General features: G+C 37.2%; 1 protein-coding gene across 4 annotated transcripts in view; it reads right to left on the reverse strand.

Moving 5' to 3' along the window:
• REV3L (REV3 like, DNA directed polymerase zeta catalytic subunit) overlaps positions 1-18,622 on the reverse strand; it is a 167,957-nt gene extending 149,335 nt beyond the window's left edge. For 3 of the 4 annotated variants that reach the window (XM_063098439.1, XM_063098440.1, XM_063098438.1), the window contains exon 1: positions 17,692-18,622. In XM_063098439.1, the coding sequence (XP_062954509.1) occupies positions 17,692-17,830 (139 nt within the window). In that variant the 5' untranslated portion in view covers positions 17,831-18,622. Of the gene's footprint in view, positions 1-7,805; positions 7,919-17,691 lie in introns of those variants that run through there. The other variant, XM_063098441.1, reaches the window with a different exon arrangement.
• Between the last annotated feature and the right edge of the window lie 2,260 nt (positions 18,623-20,882).

The raw sequence follows: 20,882 nt of genomic DNA on the forward strand, positions 1-20,882 counted from the left end.
TCATCAGGTAATCTCCCTAAAAGATAAATCTCATCATATAAAAAAAGTAGAAAAAACAAAAACAGAACAAAATATACAAGAGCTATGAGACAATATCAAATGGTCTAACGTACATGTAATTGAAATCACAGAAAGAGAACAAAAAGAGAACAAAGAAAGAAAAAAATACGTGAAGAGATAATGGCTGAAAAATTTCCAAATTAAATAAAAGATACCAAACCATAGAACCAAGAAGCTCAGACATAACCAAACAAAGGAAAACAGACACATCACGTTCAAAGATAAAAACACATCATATTCAAAGATAGAAAAAAAATCTTAAAGATAGCAAAAAGAAAAAAGGACACTATATATGGAGAATCAAAGATTTAATAAATGGCAAAAATAAGCCAAAGCCAGACATAATACAGTGACATCTTTTAGGTGCTGAAAGGAAAGAAAAAAGGCAATCCAGAATTCTATACTCAGCAAAAATATTTTGGAACATTAGTCTTATTCAGAGAAACAAAAATGGAGATAATTCATTATCAGCAGACTATTCTTACAAGAAATATTGAAGGATGTTCTTCAGGCAGATGGAATACCAGACATAAACTTGGATCTACACAAAGAATGAATGCTACCAGAAATGGCATAAATGAAAGTAAATATAAAACTTCACTTTTTAAAAAACAATTGCTCTAAAAAATATCTGCCTCTAAAGTAAAAATAGTAGTAATGTATTGTGTGTTGACAGTACATATAGAAGTAAAATGTGTGACAACAAAAGCACAAAGGATAAGGAAGAAGCATTGGGAGTACATAGCTGTAAGGTCCTCATAGAACATATAAAGCTATATATTATTATATGGTGAAAGACTGTGATTGATTACAGATATATACCATAAACCCTAGGGCAACCACTAAAATAATTTCAAAACGAGGTATAAATAAGCAAATAATGGAGAGAAATAGAATAATAATAAAAAATCCAAGTAATCCAGAAGAAGAAAAAAGGACAAATAGAATAATAAAACAGCTAGCATGATGGCAGATTTTAATCCAGCCATCTTACTAACTACAATAAACGTAAAAAATCTAAACACAACAATTAAGAGATACAAGCCAAGAAACCCATTTTACTTTATTTTACTTGTTTATTCTTTTGGCAGCTGGCTGTTACAGGGACCCTAACCCTTGACTTTGGTGTTATCAGCACCATACTCTGAGTGAGCTAACCAGCCAGCCCTTAAGAAATCCATTTTAAATACAAAGATATACGTTGGTTGAAAGGAAAAGAATGGAAAGAGATATATTGGGAGACAATTCTCCATGGGTCTCTGTTGGCAAGGTAGCTGTCCTTAAACCTACTTCTCAGTATTTGGCCTGAGACATTTCTCCAGTTCCTCCTTATGTGCAATAAAGTACAGACACAGGAATCTCATGTCTATTGCCAGCATCTATAAAATTCATGGCAAGCTAACTTCACAGTTCTTGACAAAACATCTATGTAGATACTCATCAAAAGAATGCTGGATTGGCTACATTAATAAAAGACAAGGAAGACTTCAAAACAAGATTACCAGGGGAAAAGAGGCCATTTCCCTAAGAAGGCATAACAATCCTAAATACGTATGGACCTAACAAAGCTTCAAGATACATGAAGCAAAAACTGATAAACTGAAAAGAAGAATAGACAAATCTATAAATTGGAGACTTCAATACTCTCTAAGTATTTGATACAAGTATCATATAGGAAAACTTAATCTCACTAGTGAGAGAAAAATTCACAAACCCACAATACTTTAAATTAAGCTTTAAATTAAGAATTTAGAATTAATTGAAAACTTAAGAAGTCTGACAGTTCTAAATGGTGGTGATGATGTGGAATATCAGAAACTCTCATACACTGCTGGTGGGAGTACAGCTTGGTACAAGAACTTTGGAAAACAATTTGGCATTCCTTAACAGAGTAGAGGTGTGCACATATTTACAATTTAAAACTTTTATGAAGAAAAAAAAAATACATCTAGATTCACTCAGAAGTTAAACATTAAAAACTAACTAACTAAATATATAAAACCACAAAATACAGGTAACAACACCCTGTTAAGCCCAACTAGACACCAAGACTCACATGGCTATACTAAGATATAAAACATGAAACAACGTGCCAGCAAGGCAGTGTCTGGCAGGAGTCCTCACAGCAATTCAGAGGCTAGTCTCTTCAGCCCCACAAATGGCAGGTCAAATCTAAGAAAATGAGTGTGCAAGGATCAGTGCAGTAGCTACTCTTGCTTAGAATTACCAAATAGTAACCAGTATCTCCGGTTCCACAGACATAGCTTCCTGAGCCTCAGCAACAGACCTGCTCAATTACAGGAGTTATCACACTCAGGGAAGCCCAAAGCTATAGTCTCCCACTGGTATTTACAGTTCATTCGCAGTCCTCCCAGTCCACATGTAATTTACTAATCATGAGTCATTTTTACCGTAAGCAACGGTGCCTGGTTACACAACTACCTAATCAAGTTTCGAAGTGAATAAAGCTAGGAAGTTAACCCAAGGCCAAAACTGTCCAGAGAGAAGAAAGGCTAATATTAACACTTTACTCATAACGAATAAGGAGATTCAATTTAGAATGGCATTAAGCTAAACATCTATTAATAAGTTTCATTGAATCTAAGAGGCCAATAATTATAAAACATCATTAATTCTTGTACTACGGAGAAAAAAAAGTGCTGCCAACTAAATATCGTGCAAACATGGTGCACTGATTGTAAGATACATCCCAATTACTGAGATGTAAAACTGAGAGGAAAATATACTTCTTGGAATTGATGAAATACAAAAGAACTCTTCTCTCCATTTTTCAATAAAATATTTAAGATATACAACCCTGTTCCCTACCTTAGAGACATGGTCTTCTTCAACAGAAACCTAAAAACACAACACTCAATATCAACATAATTGATGGGACATAGCTCTCTCCACACTTTATAAATGTTTCACTGAATATTGAAAAGTTTTCCATTTATTAGATACCAAATTGTTGACATACTGTTATTTCCTTGATTAATCCTTTTAAAAAAAATTTTAACATTTCTGAGGTAGTAATATATATCACAAATTAGCTTCCAAAAATAAATAGATTAACTTCCATCATCACTGATTAAATAACCCAAAGTCCAAAGAGCCTTTACAACCCAGAGGCTTTCATGTAATGCTCTGGTAAAACCAAATTGTCGACATACTGTTATTTCCTTGATTAATCCTTTTAAAAAAAATTTTAACATTTCTGAGGTAGTAATATATATCACAAATTAGCTTCCAAAAATAAATAGATTAACTTCCATCATCACTGATTAAATAACCCAAAGTCCAAAGAGCCTTTACAACCCAGAGGCTTTCATGTAATGCTCTGGTAAAAAAACAAAAAAACAAAAAACATACTGTCTCAGGTTATCCAGGAATGTGTTAGCTCCCACATGCTAGAGAACTGTGCAGTGAGAACAGGGCAAATACTCTTAAACCTCAGCCCAGTAGAGGTACACTAGATAAATGTCTTCATCTAAGTGGGCTGTACACAATCATTAGCTCTGTATATCAGGGAGGGTCATTCTATTAGCTTGTAGGTGGGAAATGAAGATGATTAAGTGGATGTGCCATACCCCACCTACTAGAAAATACTAGGCCTAGATAACCTCTTGTTCACTGATGAATAAGCATGTGATGGGACCTATACAAACATTCAGCAACATATACAAAACATCTTCTTAAAAATGCCAAAGAATGATCCCTGTACAAACCAGCAGCCCACCCCCCAAAAAAGCCAAAGAAAATTATGTGATAATTTACACTAAGAAACAGAAGAAAAGTAAAAAGTATCTGCTGTGTGTTCTCAACAGATAAAAAATTTCTTCACCACAGTTTGAAAAGCATCACTATAAATGATATACCAGTATGAAGCTTTATGTGCCACATAACACATCAAATTATATAAAGTTAAAACAATTAGAAATAAAAGGCAAAAATGAAGAACATAATGGAAGTGGGAAACAAACTCATTCCATGACAGATTAGATTTAAAAAATAAGTACATAGAGGATAAAAGCAAATTTTAAAATGTCCTACTTTCTTTAAGAAGTCATCTATTAAAATGTCCCACCAGTTCAGTAAAGCATGGCAAAAACTGGCTTTCAACCATGCCCCAACATAAATCACTTAAGGACTCCTATTTGTTTTGCTTTGATGCTGCTGGATAAATTACTTATGAAGAAGGATTTGGCAACTTTAAAAACATTTAAAACTACATTAAATTACTCAAAATATGCTGACCTGTCCAGCCTTGGGGTTTTCTGATAACTTTTTACACAGAAGTCAAGGAAAAAAGTCAAAGTATTTTATAATGTCAGATGCTACAAAGGAGGTCACAGATGCCTCTGCCACCTTCTTCTTAGCTCCCCACAATCTTACAAAAAACATGGGATATTATTTGGGTAGTGGGTAGCACTACTGCTTTCTCAAAAAAAGGCTATACATCCTGTCTCTCTATCTTTCATTCTATGTGGTCCACTGGTTAGAGGCTAGCTAATCTAGCCACCCTACTATATCCATGTGGTCATTAGGTTAAAGCTGGCTAAAAAGATTAAGGATTATATATAGAGTAGAGCATTACTTGAACCAGTACCACAATATATGTACGTGTTGTACACATCACACACAGACAGACAAGACTCAAAACGACATTATTAACAATTTATTGTAAGTGACACAAAGTATTTTATACCCATGCTACACAATCTGATCATTTAAAAACAGCCCTCCAAGGATGACCTATTTGTTAGACTTCCCTGTCAAAAGGAGTGTTCTCATGATAGAACCAAACCTAGAAAAGGAAAAAAATAAATCAAAGATGGGATCCCTTTGAATATTTTCATTTCAAGTTCCAAATTTTAAAAGGTAAGTTCTCTAAATGAGATGTGATAATGCCAGGATCTTTTTTTCTTCCATCTCCACGCCTAATACTTAAATCAAACTTCATCTAAATGTTACTTAAAAGCCTCATTTAAAATATAAAAATTCTTTGTAAAATGAAAAAACACTATGGCCATTTTCAAATTGTCATAATTCTCGGCTTTTATAGAATTCTATTCATATAATGAAGCAGACAGGTAGGCAACTTTAAGAAAGTTGGATAATGAACACAGTAGTCTTGTTCCATCTACTGCTCATCTCATGATACCTTATTGTGCACTTAATGGGTGCTTGGTAAATATTTGCTGAGTGAACGGGACCAGGAATGATGCTGAAAGATGATTAGAATGGAATAAAAACAAGAACAAGGAATTAACTACATTTATCTGAATCACTGAATAAATTGTTTACATAAACCTACTTTTTCAAGAGGGACAATGTCACACTGGCAAATGCTGCCTGAAAAATGAGTCAGCCACCAACAGCTATATAATAGATTTGTTGAAGTAATGGCGCCCTCCTTTGGCACACACCCTCTTCCACACCAACTCTGGGGTTGGCCATGTGATTTTCTTTGGTCCATGGGACAACAGAAAATATATAGGGCTTGCCTTCACTTTGTGCTCCTGCAAACCCTACTACTGTCTCCAGGTGAAGGAGCCATGGCTAGCCTGCTGGAAACACATGACCCTTCCTCACCCCTGCCAACAACCAGCACTAATTTTCAGACATATGAGTAAAGCTAACCTAGACCAATCAGTTCCCAGTTGACTTATCAGCTGACTGCAGCCACACAAGCAAGCCCAGAGAGAAGCAGTAGTAGAACTGCTTAACTGAGCCAGTTCAGAAATCACAGACTAACAAATGGCTATTGTATTACAGCACTCAGTTTTGGGGAGATTTGTTATACAGCAAAAACTGTACAAACAGGGAAGTGAATAGCACTAGTGGTCAAAAAAATTTTTGCTTTATCTGTTCTGCTTTTTAAATTTCACAGTGCGAGTATATTCATATACTATTTGTTTACCTCCACTAAACTTATAAAAATATTCTATATCAGATTGATGTTATAATAAAGTCTTACTATCACCTTCTAAACACATACACATAAAATAATTCAGTCCAAATAGGAACATGAATTTGAAAGGAGACATTAAGATAGCTCAGAAAAAATAGGTATACTATAAAAAAAAATAGTAAATAAGAATATATTCGTGGTCACTGTCATGTCTCAATAATGGCAATTATCGAATTCTGGAAGTGTTAGGAGACACATATGTCAGATTTTGCTTCTCTGTTTTTTCTGTTTAGGCAAGTAATGGCCTAATACGTGTTCTCTCATTTAATCCTCACTTACTATGAGGTAAACATTATACCACACAACTGTAGGCAAAAGTTAATTAACCTCTCCATGCCTCATTTCCTCAACTGTAAAATGGGGATAACAATACCTATTTTATAGAGCTGTTGTGAAGATTAAATCACTTAGAATAAGGCACACAGTCAGGGCTCAATAAATGGTCTATCACCTCTGTTAATAAAATTATGTAAAATTAAGCTCTACCATGGCTTCTATTTTAAAAACACTAAGCATCATCAACCATGTATGACACATCAAAATTAATTTGAAAATCTTTCTAAACATTTCATGAAAAAAATTAAAAGACAACATTAATGAAAAACAAAACGAAACCTGGGAATAAATGTAGAAACTACATGGTACAGAGAATTGAAGCTCTGGGCAATAATGAATCATTTGGTCCACATTCCACAAGCCTAAACAGGCTTACAAACCAAAGGCTTGTTTACGTGTGTTAAAAATTGACACAAGACAAAAACAAGCAGCAGTAAATCTTATGGTCATGTCAACTTTACTGTGACATCTGGCATACACACTTTCAACACATTCTACCATCATTTTAAAAAAGAAGACACTACTGATGGCTTTGGAAAATAAGGCTCTTTCAAAAGAAATATACTTAACCTAATCTATAGCATTGGAAGACTGTAGTTACTCTTTGATCAATGGCTTAACACTGCCCTTTTTCAAGGCAAGATCAGGTCTGGACACTTTTCTGCCTACACATATGTACATCAACAGTTAAAAAAAAAAAAATCAGGCCTGGATCGGTTACTTATAAAAAACAATCAATTAAAAAAAAAAAATGTTTTAAAGAGGCAATTACCTAGCTTGTAGACATATGATTCACTAACCGACTGTAAAAAGCCCTATACCACAATGTGCAAGTATTTTAGTTTGTCCTTATGTAAGGAATAAAAATGCTACAAAAATTCCATTTTTCATTTCAATTCAATTTAAACATTTTAAAGAGTGATTAGTACACATGAGGTAATGTGGCAGATTCTGGAGATAATAGAAGGGTAAAGAAAGTAACATTTATGTTACTACATATGCTGGACTTTTGCTGGTTATCTTATTCGGTCATAGTAATCCCGTGAGGTAAACATTATCAAAACTCATTTTACAGAGGAGGAAATTATGGCTCACAGAAGTAAAATAACTTGCCCAGGGTCTCTCAGCAATAGAAGGCAGTGGGATGGAAAAGTATAGGGGGTGGGTCACACAAGAGTAATGCCATGTGACTATTCCTACAGACAAACACAATACTCAGTGTATTAAGTCCTTTAACAGCAGCATGGAAGGGGGCTAGGACTTAGAAAAACAAGGACATATTCTTTCCAGAGTGGACAAAGGAGTTACAGAAGAGGTTTAAAGAGGTTGATGTTTGAGTTGTTACTTTAAGGATAAATAGGGTTTACCAACTTCAATGCCAAGGCTCACCCCCACCCCCCCTCCCCCAATATATTAACCAAAATAAATTACTTACTTGAAATTGAGAAAAACAATTTTGAGAGAAATCTTCCTCAGATATATTATTCCATAGTTTTAAAACAAATAATATGATGACAGTTTAATTTTTAGGTGCTTTTATGTGGCTTGTCTTGGTTTTTATTCTGAAATGAAATTTAGATTAGTCATTTTCTTGTTCTGAGAAACTAGGAGTATGCCAACATGTTTTAACTTTACATTCTTTCACATACAAACATGTACTCTTACTTACAAAGTCTTTCATTTCACCATCTCAAGCAAAACCTAATATATAAGTTACTTCAAAGTATAAATATATATATGCAAAATAAGATATTTCTTTTAATTCCTGTTATGTTTCCTTGGCAATTGTTATAAATGGAAGAAAAACAGAGAACCCCTGTGAACTGTTATATATTACACAAGGCATTTTTGAGGTAACATGCTTTATTACTTTGTTTATATAGTAAATGCTCTCTGAACACAAAGAAAATTAAATAACTGCCCCCAAGGAAATTGACCTCAAATTCTTAGTACTTCCCAAAACTATCATCTAAAAAGAAAATATAATTGGCAAAAAAAAAAAATCTAAATTTTCCATTGACATTTACTACCCATTTTTCTCAGAATTTGCTAGGCATATATTCAATTTCTGCTGCAGAAAACAGTCCAGTTTGCCGCTACTAATTAAGCAAAAAATACTTTTCATTTAAAAACTGAAATATTTAAAAACCTATACAGACCTGCAAGAATACTGAAGATCATGTGGAAAACTTAAAATGAATGACCAAAAAAACCCCAAAACCAAAACAAAACCCAAACCAAACTAAAAAAACCCCAAAAAGGTTAAATAAATAAACTCTCATTAAGAGGGTCTTACTTTTACTTATAATTTGTTTTGGTCTGAAAAATACATATACATCATGTTTGGACAATGGAGTTCTATCTAATTACCTAAGACACTTATTCTAGCTTATCTGTATTTACATGGAAATTACAAGTTAACACAATTTTACCCAAAGTTCACTGTCCTATTATTTCCTCTTATTTAGTATCCCTATGGTGTTAAAATCGCAGTCAGGTATCAAAGAGACATTTCCCATACCATATTCCATATCTCACTGTATAAATTTCTCAGTATGTCTTTGAAATACCTAAGGCCAATGGCAACATCCTCTGAAATCTACTTAAACCCAACCTACTTAAACCTGAATCATTTTTTACCTATACTAATTTTAATTAAATAAATTCTAATCCGATCAAAAGCAAGATGAGAGAAAACATAACTACTGCACTAGAGAAACTTGAAATGTCTAATACATTTCCTTTCTTTTTTTTTTTTTTTTTTTGAAAACTGCATATATACAATTTTGGTATCAATTTTTGTTTGCATCTGTCCTAAGTTCCTCTTGCTATCGTCTAACCTTTATTTATTATCCTTTTCTTAAAGGATATAACTATAATCATCAGAAAACAAATCCTACTATAATCTACTCTATGAACAGAGCCTAAGCACTGCAAGACACAAAAGGCCCTCAAAGATTTCCAAACTATGTACATGCACCACTCTTAACAATTCCTAAAAGGTTCTGTATTTTCATCTTTCAATTATCATCAATGCCTTCCTCCAATATTCCCTCAGGTTTAGGGGGTCAGCATGAGGCAGTGAGAACTGAGAGTCAAGATCCTCAGTTTTCAAACCGAGCCCCACACCAACCAACTACAGGACATTGGACAAATCCCTGAGCCTATCTAGATTTCAGTTTTCTTTATATAAAATGAAAGGATTTGATTAGAATGGTGCTTCCCAACCTTTCTCACATTGTAAACAGTATTAGCTCATCATGCTGGACAACAGGAGGGCATTTGGAGGCATCTACATGGTGCTTGGTAGAAAAAAAATCATCTTTTCTTTATGTAATTATAGAAGATTTAAAGTATTAATGTAGATATTCTTTGACATATGTCATGCTGAAACTTGTAATAATATGAATTTAAAATCTAAACATTTTCACATCAAGAACAATATCTCAAAATAACAATGATGCTTTATTTTTGAAGAACATACATGCACTATTAGGCAGTCACCTTGCAGCAAATTAAACTGGCATACCAAAAGCACATGGTGATTAAGATCCAATACAGGTGAACACAGAGATTCAGACCTAGAGCTGGGCTCCCTGGGGGCACCCTCCCTGCTTCCCTGTCCTCTCATCATCAGTGAGCTGCTCCTTGCACTGCATGGCATGATCTTCAGGCACCCTGAATACAAACTCCAATAGCAGCTCCACTATCCCTTTTCCAAAAGAGGCAGTTGCACACTCTGTTTCTGGCTACTCAGGTAGATTCCAAGTAGTAAAGCACTTCCTCTAACGCACTATCAAAAGGAGTAGTAACTGCTGGCTGTCACTCATCATGTTATCTCTGGAAACCTTTCTTCAGCCCCTGATCCACTAGGGCCACCCACCAGTGAGCCATGTAACATCAACTGAAAGCTCTGAATTTGAACATCTCTAACAAAACCTTAAATTAAACACAGTATTGCAGTAATCACTTGACAATTGTTTACAACTATTACAACCTTTTATTTTTGTTCCTCCTTAACAATTCCGTAAGTACAACATAATTTTAAAATGTTAACTTTGAGTAGGTATTACATGCATGTGGTAAAAAATACTCAAAAATTACCAAGTAGTATACTAAAAGAAAGTTAGTCCACCTTTATCCTCTAGGCAACCAGTTCTCACTGAAAGCAATCACTGTCACCAAATTCTCATGTATCCTTCCAGAGATAATTGTACATACACATTACATTCTCTATCTACCTATATATATATTTTTTCAAACCACACAAATGGCAGCACACTATGCATGGAGTCTTGTATCTTGCTTTTTATTCTCATATCTTAGACACGGCACTTTAGCAGTATACATGGTGTTGCCTCATTTTTTAAGGGCTGCCTAATATTCAATGAATATATATACCATAATTTATTTAACCACTCCCCTACTCATTTATGTTTGGGTTGTTTCCAGTCTTTTGCAATGACAAATAATGCTGCCAAAAATACGCTTTCATATTTATTTGATATGTGCAAAATCTTCTACAGGATAAAATCCTAGTACAGAATTGCTAGATCAAAATATATAACTTTTGAAAATGATTTCCAAATTGCTTTCTATAGAACACAAACACTTTATATTCCCACCAGCAATGTATGAGGATGCCCATTCATCTTCCTCTCACCCTCTCCAAGTTATACTGTGGAACCGATCATTGCTAATTTGAAAGGTGTTAAATAGTATGTTGTAGCTTTAGTTTACATCTTTATTATAAATAAAATTGTGTATCTTTTCATATGAATTCTCTTTGCTCATTTTTCTACTGGATTGTTTTCTAGCAGCTCTTTGTATATTAAGAGGAAATTAGTCCTTTGTGAAAAGTGAAGAAATAAGTTTTACTAGGCTGTCTTTTAATTTTATTATTTTTCCCAGTACAGAATTTTATTTTTATATCATAAAATTCAGCAACCTAGCTTCAGTTCTGTTTCATACTCTGAAAGGCCTTCACCAATCCTGGATTATATCAAAAACACTAAGCCTGTGTTTTTTGTTTGTTTCACATTTAAATCTTTGACCCCTCTCTAGAAGCCAACTTCTTACTTTTCCAGATGACTAACTGCCTATTACAACACTGTTTGTTAAATAATTCTTTTCTCTATTGACAGATAAAAGTGGCATCCATTTTTATATACTAAGTTCTCAACATATATTTGAATTCATTTCTGGCCTTTATACTGTTTCATTGCTGTCATGTACCAAAACCATGCTACTTATCAAAACATTTTAAACTTAAAATTACTTCAGATATAAATGGGTATAATAAAACTAGAAATTACTGGCTTGCTTTAATACAACAATCCTATTGTAATTTTTAAACTGAATTTTTATAATAATCAAGTTCAATACTATCAACATGCAATAATGCATTGGGCTGTTATTTATTTTGGAGCCCATTATGAACCTCATGTCTTTTTTATTACCTTTCTGAACCATATATAGAAAACTAGTTTTTCCTTAATTTTGTACATGGACGGTATTTTTCTTTAAATTATAAAATCAATACATGTTCTCTCTAGAAAATTTGAAAAATACAAAACACACCTTCCAGATATAAACCTGGTAGTATTTATTTCTGCCTTTTTAATACGTGACTATTTGGTAAATTGATTTTTTTTCACGTAATATACTGACAGCATTTGCCTATGTTATATATTCTTCTAAAACATAATTTTAATGACACATAATATTCCACTATATGAATATGGACAATTTATGCAACCATTTCTCAAATTTCTGGATATTTGGGGTCGTTCTCTGTGATGACTAACATCTATTGATTAATTGTCGCAACAAATACTTGAGTTTCAAGCACTGTGGTAGGCATTAACTCTGCAATAGTGAGCCAAAAGAAACACATTACCAGCATTTCTGGAGGTTACAATCTATTGGGAAAAACAGATGATAATCTCCAACATATATAAAATAACAACTATAACAAGTGCTATAAAGGACAGGTCATGAAGCTTTGAGAGTCTATGATAGGGAAGGCTTCCCTGAAGATAGATAAATCAGAGTTTAGGTGAAGGGAAAGGAAAAACATTTTAGGCAGAGAGAACAGCAGGTACAAAGCCCTCATTGTGGGAGGGAGCATGGCAAGAATAAGGGACTGAAATAAGGCCAATATGGCTGGAATACAAAGAGCAAGGCAAGAAGAACACGGCTGAAGCCATGATTTGACAGAAAGGTAGGGGCCAGACTATGCAGGGCCTTATAAGACAGGTAGATGCCACCACATAAAGACATGGAGTTTTGTCCGTATCTATATCCTAAATGCAATGGAAAGCTACTGAAGCATATCAAGTAGTAGGGTGATGTAATCAGGTTTGCATTTTGAAAAGATCCCCCTGATTACAGAGTAGAAAACAGATTAGAAGGGAACAGAGTGGATTGGGATAAACCAAGATTAAAAGGCTACTGTAGTAAACCTGTCCAAAAACGCTAGTAGTTTAGACTAGGGTGGTGAGGGATAATGAAAAGAAGTAGATGGATTCAAAAGATATTCAGATTTGCCAAAAGATTTATGTTCATAGATTAAAATCCCTAAAACTAGAATTATTGGGTCCAAAAAAAGAGAACATCTCAAGGATTCTGATATGTGTTGCCAAGCTGCCCTGAAGAGAGCAAGTTTTCTTCATTTGTGAATTACCTTGTATCTGCTTCTCTATCACAGAATTTTTAAGTTCTTTAAAAATTCCTTTAAAATGACTTAATCCATACTTCCTTCATGAAGCCTTCCCTGACTCCCCTTTTTGCTGCAAGGTGGTTATTAAACATGTTCTCCTTTGAGTCCTTGCTACAACTTACACACATTTCTATAGTCCAATCATAGTATGTTTCTATGACTTATGTCTCCATGTCTATCATCTCTACTATACTGTGAGCTTCTGGAGAGTAAAGTTGTTCTTAATGAAGGCACCTAAAAAATAACTCAACATACATACATAGTAGGTTCTCATTAAGTGTTCACTGAATGAAATAAATCACAGATTACCAGATTCTACTGTGCCCAGTTTTAAGAGGGCTCCTGCTTAATTTAAGCCTTTAATTTACTGATTATGATTCGAATCAAATATAATACAAAAAGCTAATAAAACTAGTTACTCAGGGCTTCAAATATCTACTAAAGTGACCAATTTTGTTTGTGATGAGTCACTAAATCTCTATAGCGCTCCTGAAAATCTCTAATAATTATAATCAGATAGGTAGTGCATGATCTTACTTTTTAAATGATTTAACAAAAACAGGCTGTGAGAAAACAAGACTTTTAATCTGAGTTGTTAATAATGCTATCAAAATTTCAAAATTGCACTCATTTCAAATTTATTTAAAAGTCCACCAATTTACCAAAAAAAATGAGGTTATTCTGGTAGTTTACCGTAGTTAACTCTATAAAATATAAAGAATAGGAATACATATTTATAATTTGAATAAGCATCTACATAAACTTATATAGCATTTCAGAATTATCAATTCCTTATGTTAAAAAACTTGAAACGTTAAACATGAAATGTTTAACAATTAGCTTCTAGAACAGTCTACCAAAATATTTACTGAGCTGGAGAAGACTTAGAGGGGGAGAGTGGCAGAGTTCCTTACAGCAACTTGTTTTTGTTTTTTTTTTTAAATTGAAACATAATTAATTGTACATATCTGTGGGGTACAGCACTGAATATCAATACCTGCGTGCAATATGTAATGCTTAAATCAGGATAATTAGTATATTCAATATTGTATAATGTAATCATTTTTGTGGTTCTTTAACAATTTCTTACAGTAATCTTAAAGACAAGCAGCTCCCTCTATAGTCTGTTTGGCCTACTTTGTTTAATTACTTGCTTTGTGGCCATCTCACACTCTTTTACTTACTCCTACTCTGCATCTCAGCAGGGAAGCTCTTTGATAATTCTATTTAACCTGGTGCTGAGAAAACGTAGAGAATGGTTTAAGCTCAGCATGAAGTGAGTTACATCAAGCATCTAAGCAAGAGTTGAGATGTGGGAACTGGACAGATTCCCAAGTTCACCTGAGTCAGGTCCTCACAACTGAAGCCTTAGGATTTTTATTTAAAGTGGATTTCCTGAGCAGTCACACCATATTCAAATATAAATGAGAAAACACTGTCCTATCCTTTATTCATAACCTTACTTGCCACCATTAAAACAAGTTACCAAAATGTTGTTATAAAAAAAATTAGCCATTTCTTCTGCAAATGATATTACTCAACACAAGTTATGACAAAACAATATTCACAATATTTTTTAAATGTGTTAAAGCAAAGCAGATGTGGTTTTTGTTTGTTTTTAAGTAATTCCATCACTCACATGAAGACAATTTAAGTGATACTTTCAGGAATCAGTATCCTCAGTCAGCAAGAGATTAAATCAGTCATTTAGGATTTACCATTCAAATTTGAATATGCCACTTCCTTTTAATACTTTTTCAAATTTCACCAAGTCAAGAATTGGGAGCTTTTAAACCCACAACACTTAATTTATTTCTCAAATAACTCAAGATATGTCCTCAAAGCAAAGGACAATCAGAAGTCAACTGGACTGTTTTCTAAAGCAGAAAAACACTTTTCATACAATAATAGAAAAACAGAAGTAGTAAAAATGTATTAATCCAATCAGTTCAGAATCTGAAATGACCACTTTGAGAAAATTTCTTCCTTTGCTATTTTTCAGGATCTCGTTTGTAAAGCAAACTCAGTTTAAAAACATAATTTCTCCAAACCAAGGTAATGAATTAACGACTTCCAAAATTCACTTATATATATTAAAGAATTATGTTTATGGGACTTATGTAGCATAGGTTTATGGTGTATTACAAATTTTCATGAACTTATTTTACTTGTTAGTAAAGATATAAACATAATTTCTACTTTCAAATGATAAATCTGTCTTCATTAAAAATTCTAGCATTCAGACTTTTACTAAGCCAGACTGGCCTCTCTATTACATTAATTATTTTCAAGTTCCATTTCACTGGATGGCCTAGACTAGTTAGTTTTCTTTGCGGAGAGAACTGAAAGCAGACAGTTCTCCAGTTTTTGTTTACAATTAATTTATATTAATTTCACTGAGAGTTTCTGACATGCTAAAAATGCTGGCTTAATTTATGAAAGCTGTAAACTAAATGTATGCCGATGATTTCAAATTTTTTTTCTTACCGAGGGAACAAAAATTTTTGTTTGAAAGTGTGAACTGTATTTCTAGCAAACTCAATTTGATAATCCTTAACAACTTGAAGTCTGGGTTTCTCTGTATTAAGTTTTACATCTTTCAATGTATGAACAAAAACGTCTTACTTTTCAACTTATTTCTGCTATACATTTCAAGGTACATACAAAAAAAACCCCAGCTTGGGTTTTTTATTAAAGGGGAGGGGGGCCGGTAATCTACTGTAAAATGTCCAGGAAGGTAGAAAAAATATTTCTTACCAGGAAATAATTCATGAGTCTTTTTTTTTTAAATTAGAAACACAAAAGTATATCACATTCTTTATTTTTTAAGGAATATTCTCTCACATAAGAGAACTTATGTTAGCTTAAAGTGAAATGCATTTATTTTCACAAACTAAACTTTTCCTATAAAACAGCTTGAAAATCACTCAGGGATACATATTTAATGACTTGTGTGGAGGAGAAAAATCTATGTGTAGAAAAGACACCCAAACCATACAAACTGTAATATACAGAAATGTCACAGTGTATCCTATTAGCATACAGTTTTATGAAGTGTATCCTATTAGCATACAGTTTTATGATTCGGAAATCTGGCTGAACAGAGCTGTCAGAGTCACTATCTTATCCTTTCTCTGCATCTGAAGTGAGAACAGTATATTACATTGAAATTACAATGAGAAACAAAATACAGCACCACTATATATAAAACGGCAGAAACCTATCCTTCAGAACACTTTATTACCTCTATTTTCCAGCCTCTAAAGTTTCGAGTGTTACAATTCCAACAAACTGTTAACAGCAGTCAAATTTCTCATCTTTCGAGGTTCATATCATGAAAACCTATTTCACTATTTTAAAAAGGAATACTCTACCAAATCTCACTTACGACACTGACATTTTTAACAAAGAGAATTCACATTAAAAGATAACTGCTTGGAATGAGTGCTTGTGTTTGGGTAGTTTCCAGAGAAACTGACCATAGTAATAAGATGAATGGTGACGAGGGCAAGGAGCATCAAGTGGGAATGCCAGTTAAAATCCCATAGGGCAATACATAACTAGAGGTAAGAGCATCTTTTCTAGGAGGTAGCTCCGTTATTTCATGGAAGCAGTTAAAAGCAGGTAGAAAAGCAAAACAATATAAAAGCGCCTTAAAATTTGGCTACTACGCTATTTATATCATAAACCCCCAAGAGCTTTTAGGAACGTAGCTTCTCACTGTTGTCTCCCCACCCTTTTTTCCAAACAGATTTTTAAAAATGTACCTATATTTAAAACGCAATCATACAAACCAACCTAAGGGCATTTTAAAATGTCTATGCCGCTGTTCCGCAGTGGTTCCTGATAAATTCACCCTATTCAGTGCGATGTTTAACATTGAGCAACATAAACACGCATTTCCTACTTCCACGGATGCACATTTCCCTGAAAGCACTGCACCTGAGGATGCTGCCCTGTCCCCAGACGCTGAGGCATTCAACTCTAAGGAGTCACGACCTGCACTCACAGAACAGCCACATGGTCACTTCAATGAGAAAGATTATCTGGCCCCAGGCGCCACTCTTCAGCCCACTGCATCTCCGGAAGGGGCAGAGGAGAGCGAGGGTGAGAAGAGGCCATGGGGAGCGACAGACATCAGAGCAGACACTTCCCCTCTCCTCTTAAAGCAATATCCAGAAAGGGGCACTTGAGAGACGCAGGGGGCGTCCGGAGTTCCACTAGCGACTGACTTCAGAGCGCGGCTCTGCGACCCCCGTACACGGAAAACATGGCGCGGCCACCCGGCCCACCCGCCGGGGCGAGAGCGGCGCTGGCGGCGCTCACTGCCCCTTGCCCGCGACCCAGAGTGCGGCTCCGACTCTGACGCCCCACGGAGCGTAAACACCCGGCGCCCGCCGCCTCTCCGCCCGCGGGGGCGCAGCGCTAGCACGGACCCACATTTTTGCGCCTCTTGTCACGCATGGGAGGAAAGGCGAGGAGGGCGGAGGGAAGACGCGGCCGCGATCCACGGAGAGGGCCGGCGGCGTGCGCGCGTGTGCGCGGCGGGGAGGGCGGCCCCAGAGCCCCGCCGGCTCCCGCTCCCGCCCGCGACCCTTACCTGCCGGGGTCGCTCCGAAGACTCGCACCACCGGCACCTTCTTGACAGGGGCCTGGGTGAAGGGGGATTGGCAGATATCCAGCCCCCGCAGAGGGCTGGCCATGTAGTAGTCGGCAGTCACTATCCTCACTGAAAACATGTTCGCCGCCGCCGCTACCGCCTCCTCTTCACTGGCGACCTGGCAGCGGCAGCGGCAGTAGCTGCGGCGGCGGCCCCACAGCGACGGCAACACCCCCGCCCCTCTCACACAGACACAGAGGAGCGGCGGCGGGCGGGGCGGTGTAGGCGCTGCTACCGCCGCCGCCTCAGGAGCACCAAGCGAGGGGTAGCAGGAGAGAAGCGCTCGCGCTTTCGTCGGTGCTGGTGCTGCCGCCACTGCCGCCGCCGCCGGGAATCACACGGGCTCCTCGGTCCCAGGCTGCAGCTCTTGTTGCCATGATGATGATGTCACGGACGCAACCACTGAGGGGGAGGGGAGAACGGGTGTGTGTGGGCGAAGGGAGGGCTGAGAGTAGTTGGGGGGAGGGGGCGCGGCGGGAAAGAGAGGGAGTGGGGCGGACGCCCGGACGGGAAGATGAATGGGGGGGGGGGGATAAAGTGTTTTCTCCTCCGCCCCCGGGCACGCCGCGACGGAGGAGGCTGGCGGAAAGCAGGGCGGGCGCCCGGCGTGGGGGATCGATGACTCGGCCGGTGGGCACGGCCACCTGGGTGAAGGGCAGAGGAGGGGGCGACGGAGCACCGATATCATGGATGGATTCGGAGGGGCTGTTGGGGAGGGGGGCGCCAGCGTTCAGGGCCGTTTAGGCGTCTCCGTGGGATGGCCCGGAGCTGCGGTGCTCGCCTCGCTGACCGCCATTTCACGTCCTGCTGAAGAGGGGGGGACAGCCGCGAAGACTGTTATTCACAAGGTAAGAAAACCAGCGCGCGGGAGGAGGGAGGCGAGGCGCAGATCTCGTGCTGCAGCGGCCTCGAGGGAGGGCGGTTGGTGGACGCAGCCGGCCTTTCTCAGGTAACGCGACAGCATCGCGCGTGGCCCGGGGGCGGTGCGAGGGGCGGAGGCGCGTGAGCGCGGGCCTCCGCCTATAAAAGGGCCGCCCTACTCCTCCCCCTCCTCTTGAACGTGCTGCGTGAGCCGCTGCGCCACCTCTTCTGTGCTGCTGGAGTGTCTGCGCCCGGCCACTTAATGAGGTTTATTCACGCACGGCTCTGCTCAGCTTTGCCAGGGGTGGGCAGATCCGGTGCACAGGGATTTCCCACCACCGTGGTTTTCTCCCGCCCCCTTCCGTCCCTCTCGCCCTGGTATATGCTTCCTTGATTTCCTCCTTGGCCCCGCAGGCTTCATCCCGGGAACGCGCAAGTACAAGTAAGGACTTGTCGGCTCCCAGTGACCGCCCTCCTCTCCACCTCCCCCAGCGGATTAAGAGTCTTTCAGAGAACGTTTCGGCCAAACAAAAAGGCTCGTGAAAGTCACCGCGTTAGACGTGGACTCCGACGTTATTAACACCTTGTGCAAGTTTTTACTAGACATAAAAGCAAAAGGGGGGTGAGAAAGGGCCGTTAGGCAAAACAACTTTATTCAAAAATGGAGAAGTGGTGCAGTTACGGAATTAAAAAAAGGTAATAACAAATGCAGCTGGGTTGGCTGTTAAATTGGAACCGATGAGTTTTTGTCTGACTTGGTCACTAATATTGGGTATGGCCTTGGACAAATCATTTTCTTTGGGCCTCAGTCTCCTCATATGTAAAACGAAAGGGTTTCTCTTAAGAACTAATCCTTAATGGTTTCTTCCCAGCAAGACATTTTAGGCTATAGGAGGCAGAAACCATACTTTCAAGTACAAAATTTACCACTGAGTATGGATTCTTGATAGTCGTCTTGAATCTGTCCAAAGTCGAAATCATGCTTCCACGCTTATATATTACATGGGTGCATTTTAATGGTTACTAGGTTGCCATATATTTGAAGTGACGTGAAAGCTCCTCATTTGGAACCGTTGTGGGTCTTCAAATAGGAAAATCAAAAGGCTCAAAGGGACAGGTCACTGGAAAGAAGCTGTCTATAAATTCCATAGCATATGAATGCTGATAAGAACTTACGCTCTAAGGGATTTGAGACTGATTACTACAGTAAATTAGCCTGCAGTTTTCAACCTCCGAGCGTGATGATAAACATAGAGGGCAAGATTTTTACTAATACACATGAAATTATCTAATAACATTTTTAAGAGTCAAATCTCTAAATTGATTTCAAGTTTTACAAGGCTATAGAAGTGATTTTAAAACGTGAGCGTCACGCTGAAATGCATTTTCTGATAAAATAAGTATTTTGTCCAAGCCGAATGTCGGATGCATTATGCCAGTGATTCTCACAGAATTGTATGGCGCTATAGTTCGGGTGTTTTTTAAAATTTAATATTTTGGCTCTTTTTGAGAAATATTACAAATATTACAGTTTTTTGGATGGGGCCTAGAAATCTGTATTGTCAGCAACCCCACCTGCCACCCCCATGATTCTTAAGCAATTTAAGATTGAGAATCCCTGTACTGTGTTATAATCAAGTGCATCCATGATTTTTAAATTATACTATTCCTAACTATAAAAAGGTAAAAGCATCAAATTAACAGATTAGCTATTTTTAAAAGAGGTTTCTTTCCCCTTACCTCTTGAATCAACATTATTTACTTTAAGCAAAGGCAGTTGCAACCACAATTCAAATCCTTCTAGAACTCCAAGGAAAGAATGTTCACCCTTGAAGAAAAATATCTGCAGCATGAAATTAGAGAGGTTGTGTTCATTGCATGTAATTTAGTTTAAGTTGATGCTCAAATTGAAAACCTGGCAACAGTCCCCTAATTAACCACTATCAAATGTGTTTTATAAATATACTCTTCCTGAAATAAGAAAGAGCTCTGGAATTTTGAGTCAGAGAATGAGAATTTTAAACCATTATCTACTAGCTAAGTGAATTTGGACAGACCACTTTGTTTTTTGGAGTTTATTTCATCATCTATGAAATGGATAGCAATTCCTGTTTTAACTTCTCAGGGATGTCAGAAAACTCAAATGAGATAATGTATATGAAAGTATCACAGTAAACTGTTCACATCCACAGAAGTCTAACTCATCTAAAAAAAGTAAAATTACTTGGAATTGCCTTCTCTATATACAATATGAGAAATGCAAAATTGAA

The sequence above is a fragment of the Cynocephalus volans genome, chromosome 5, assembly GCF_027409185.1.
Source record: "Cynocephalus volans isolate mCynVol1 chromosome 5, mCynVol1.pri, whole genome shotgun sequence".
NCBI classification, from domain to species: Eukaryota; Metazoa; Chordata; class Mammalia; order Dermoptera; family Cynocephalidae; genus Cynocephalus; species Cynocephalus volans.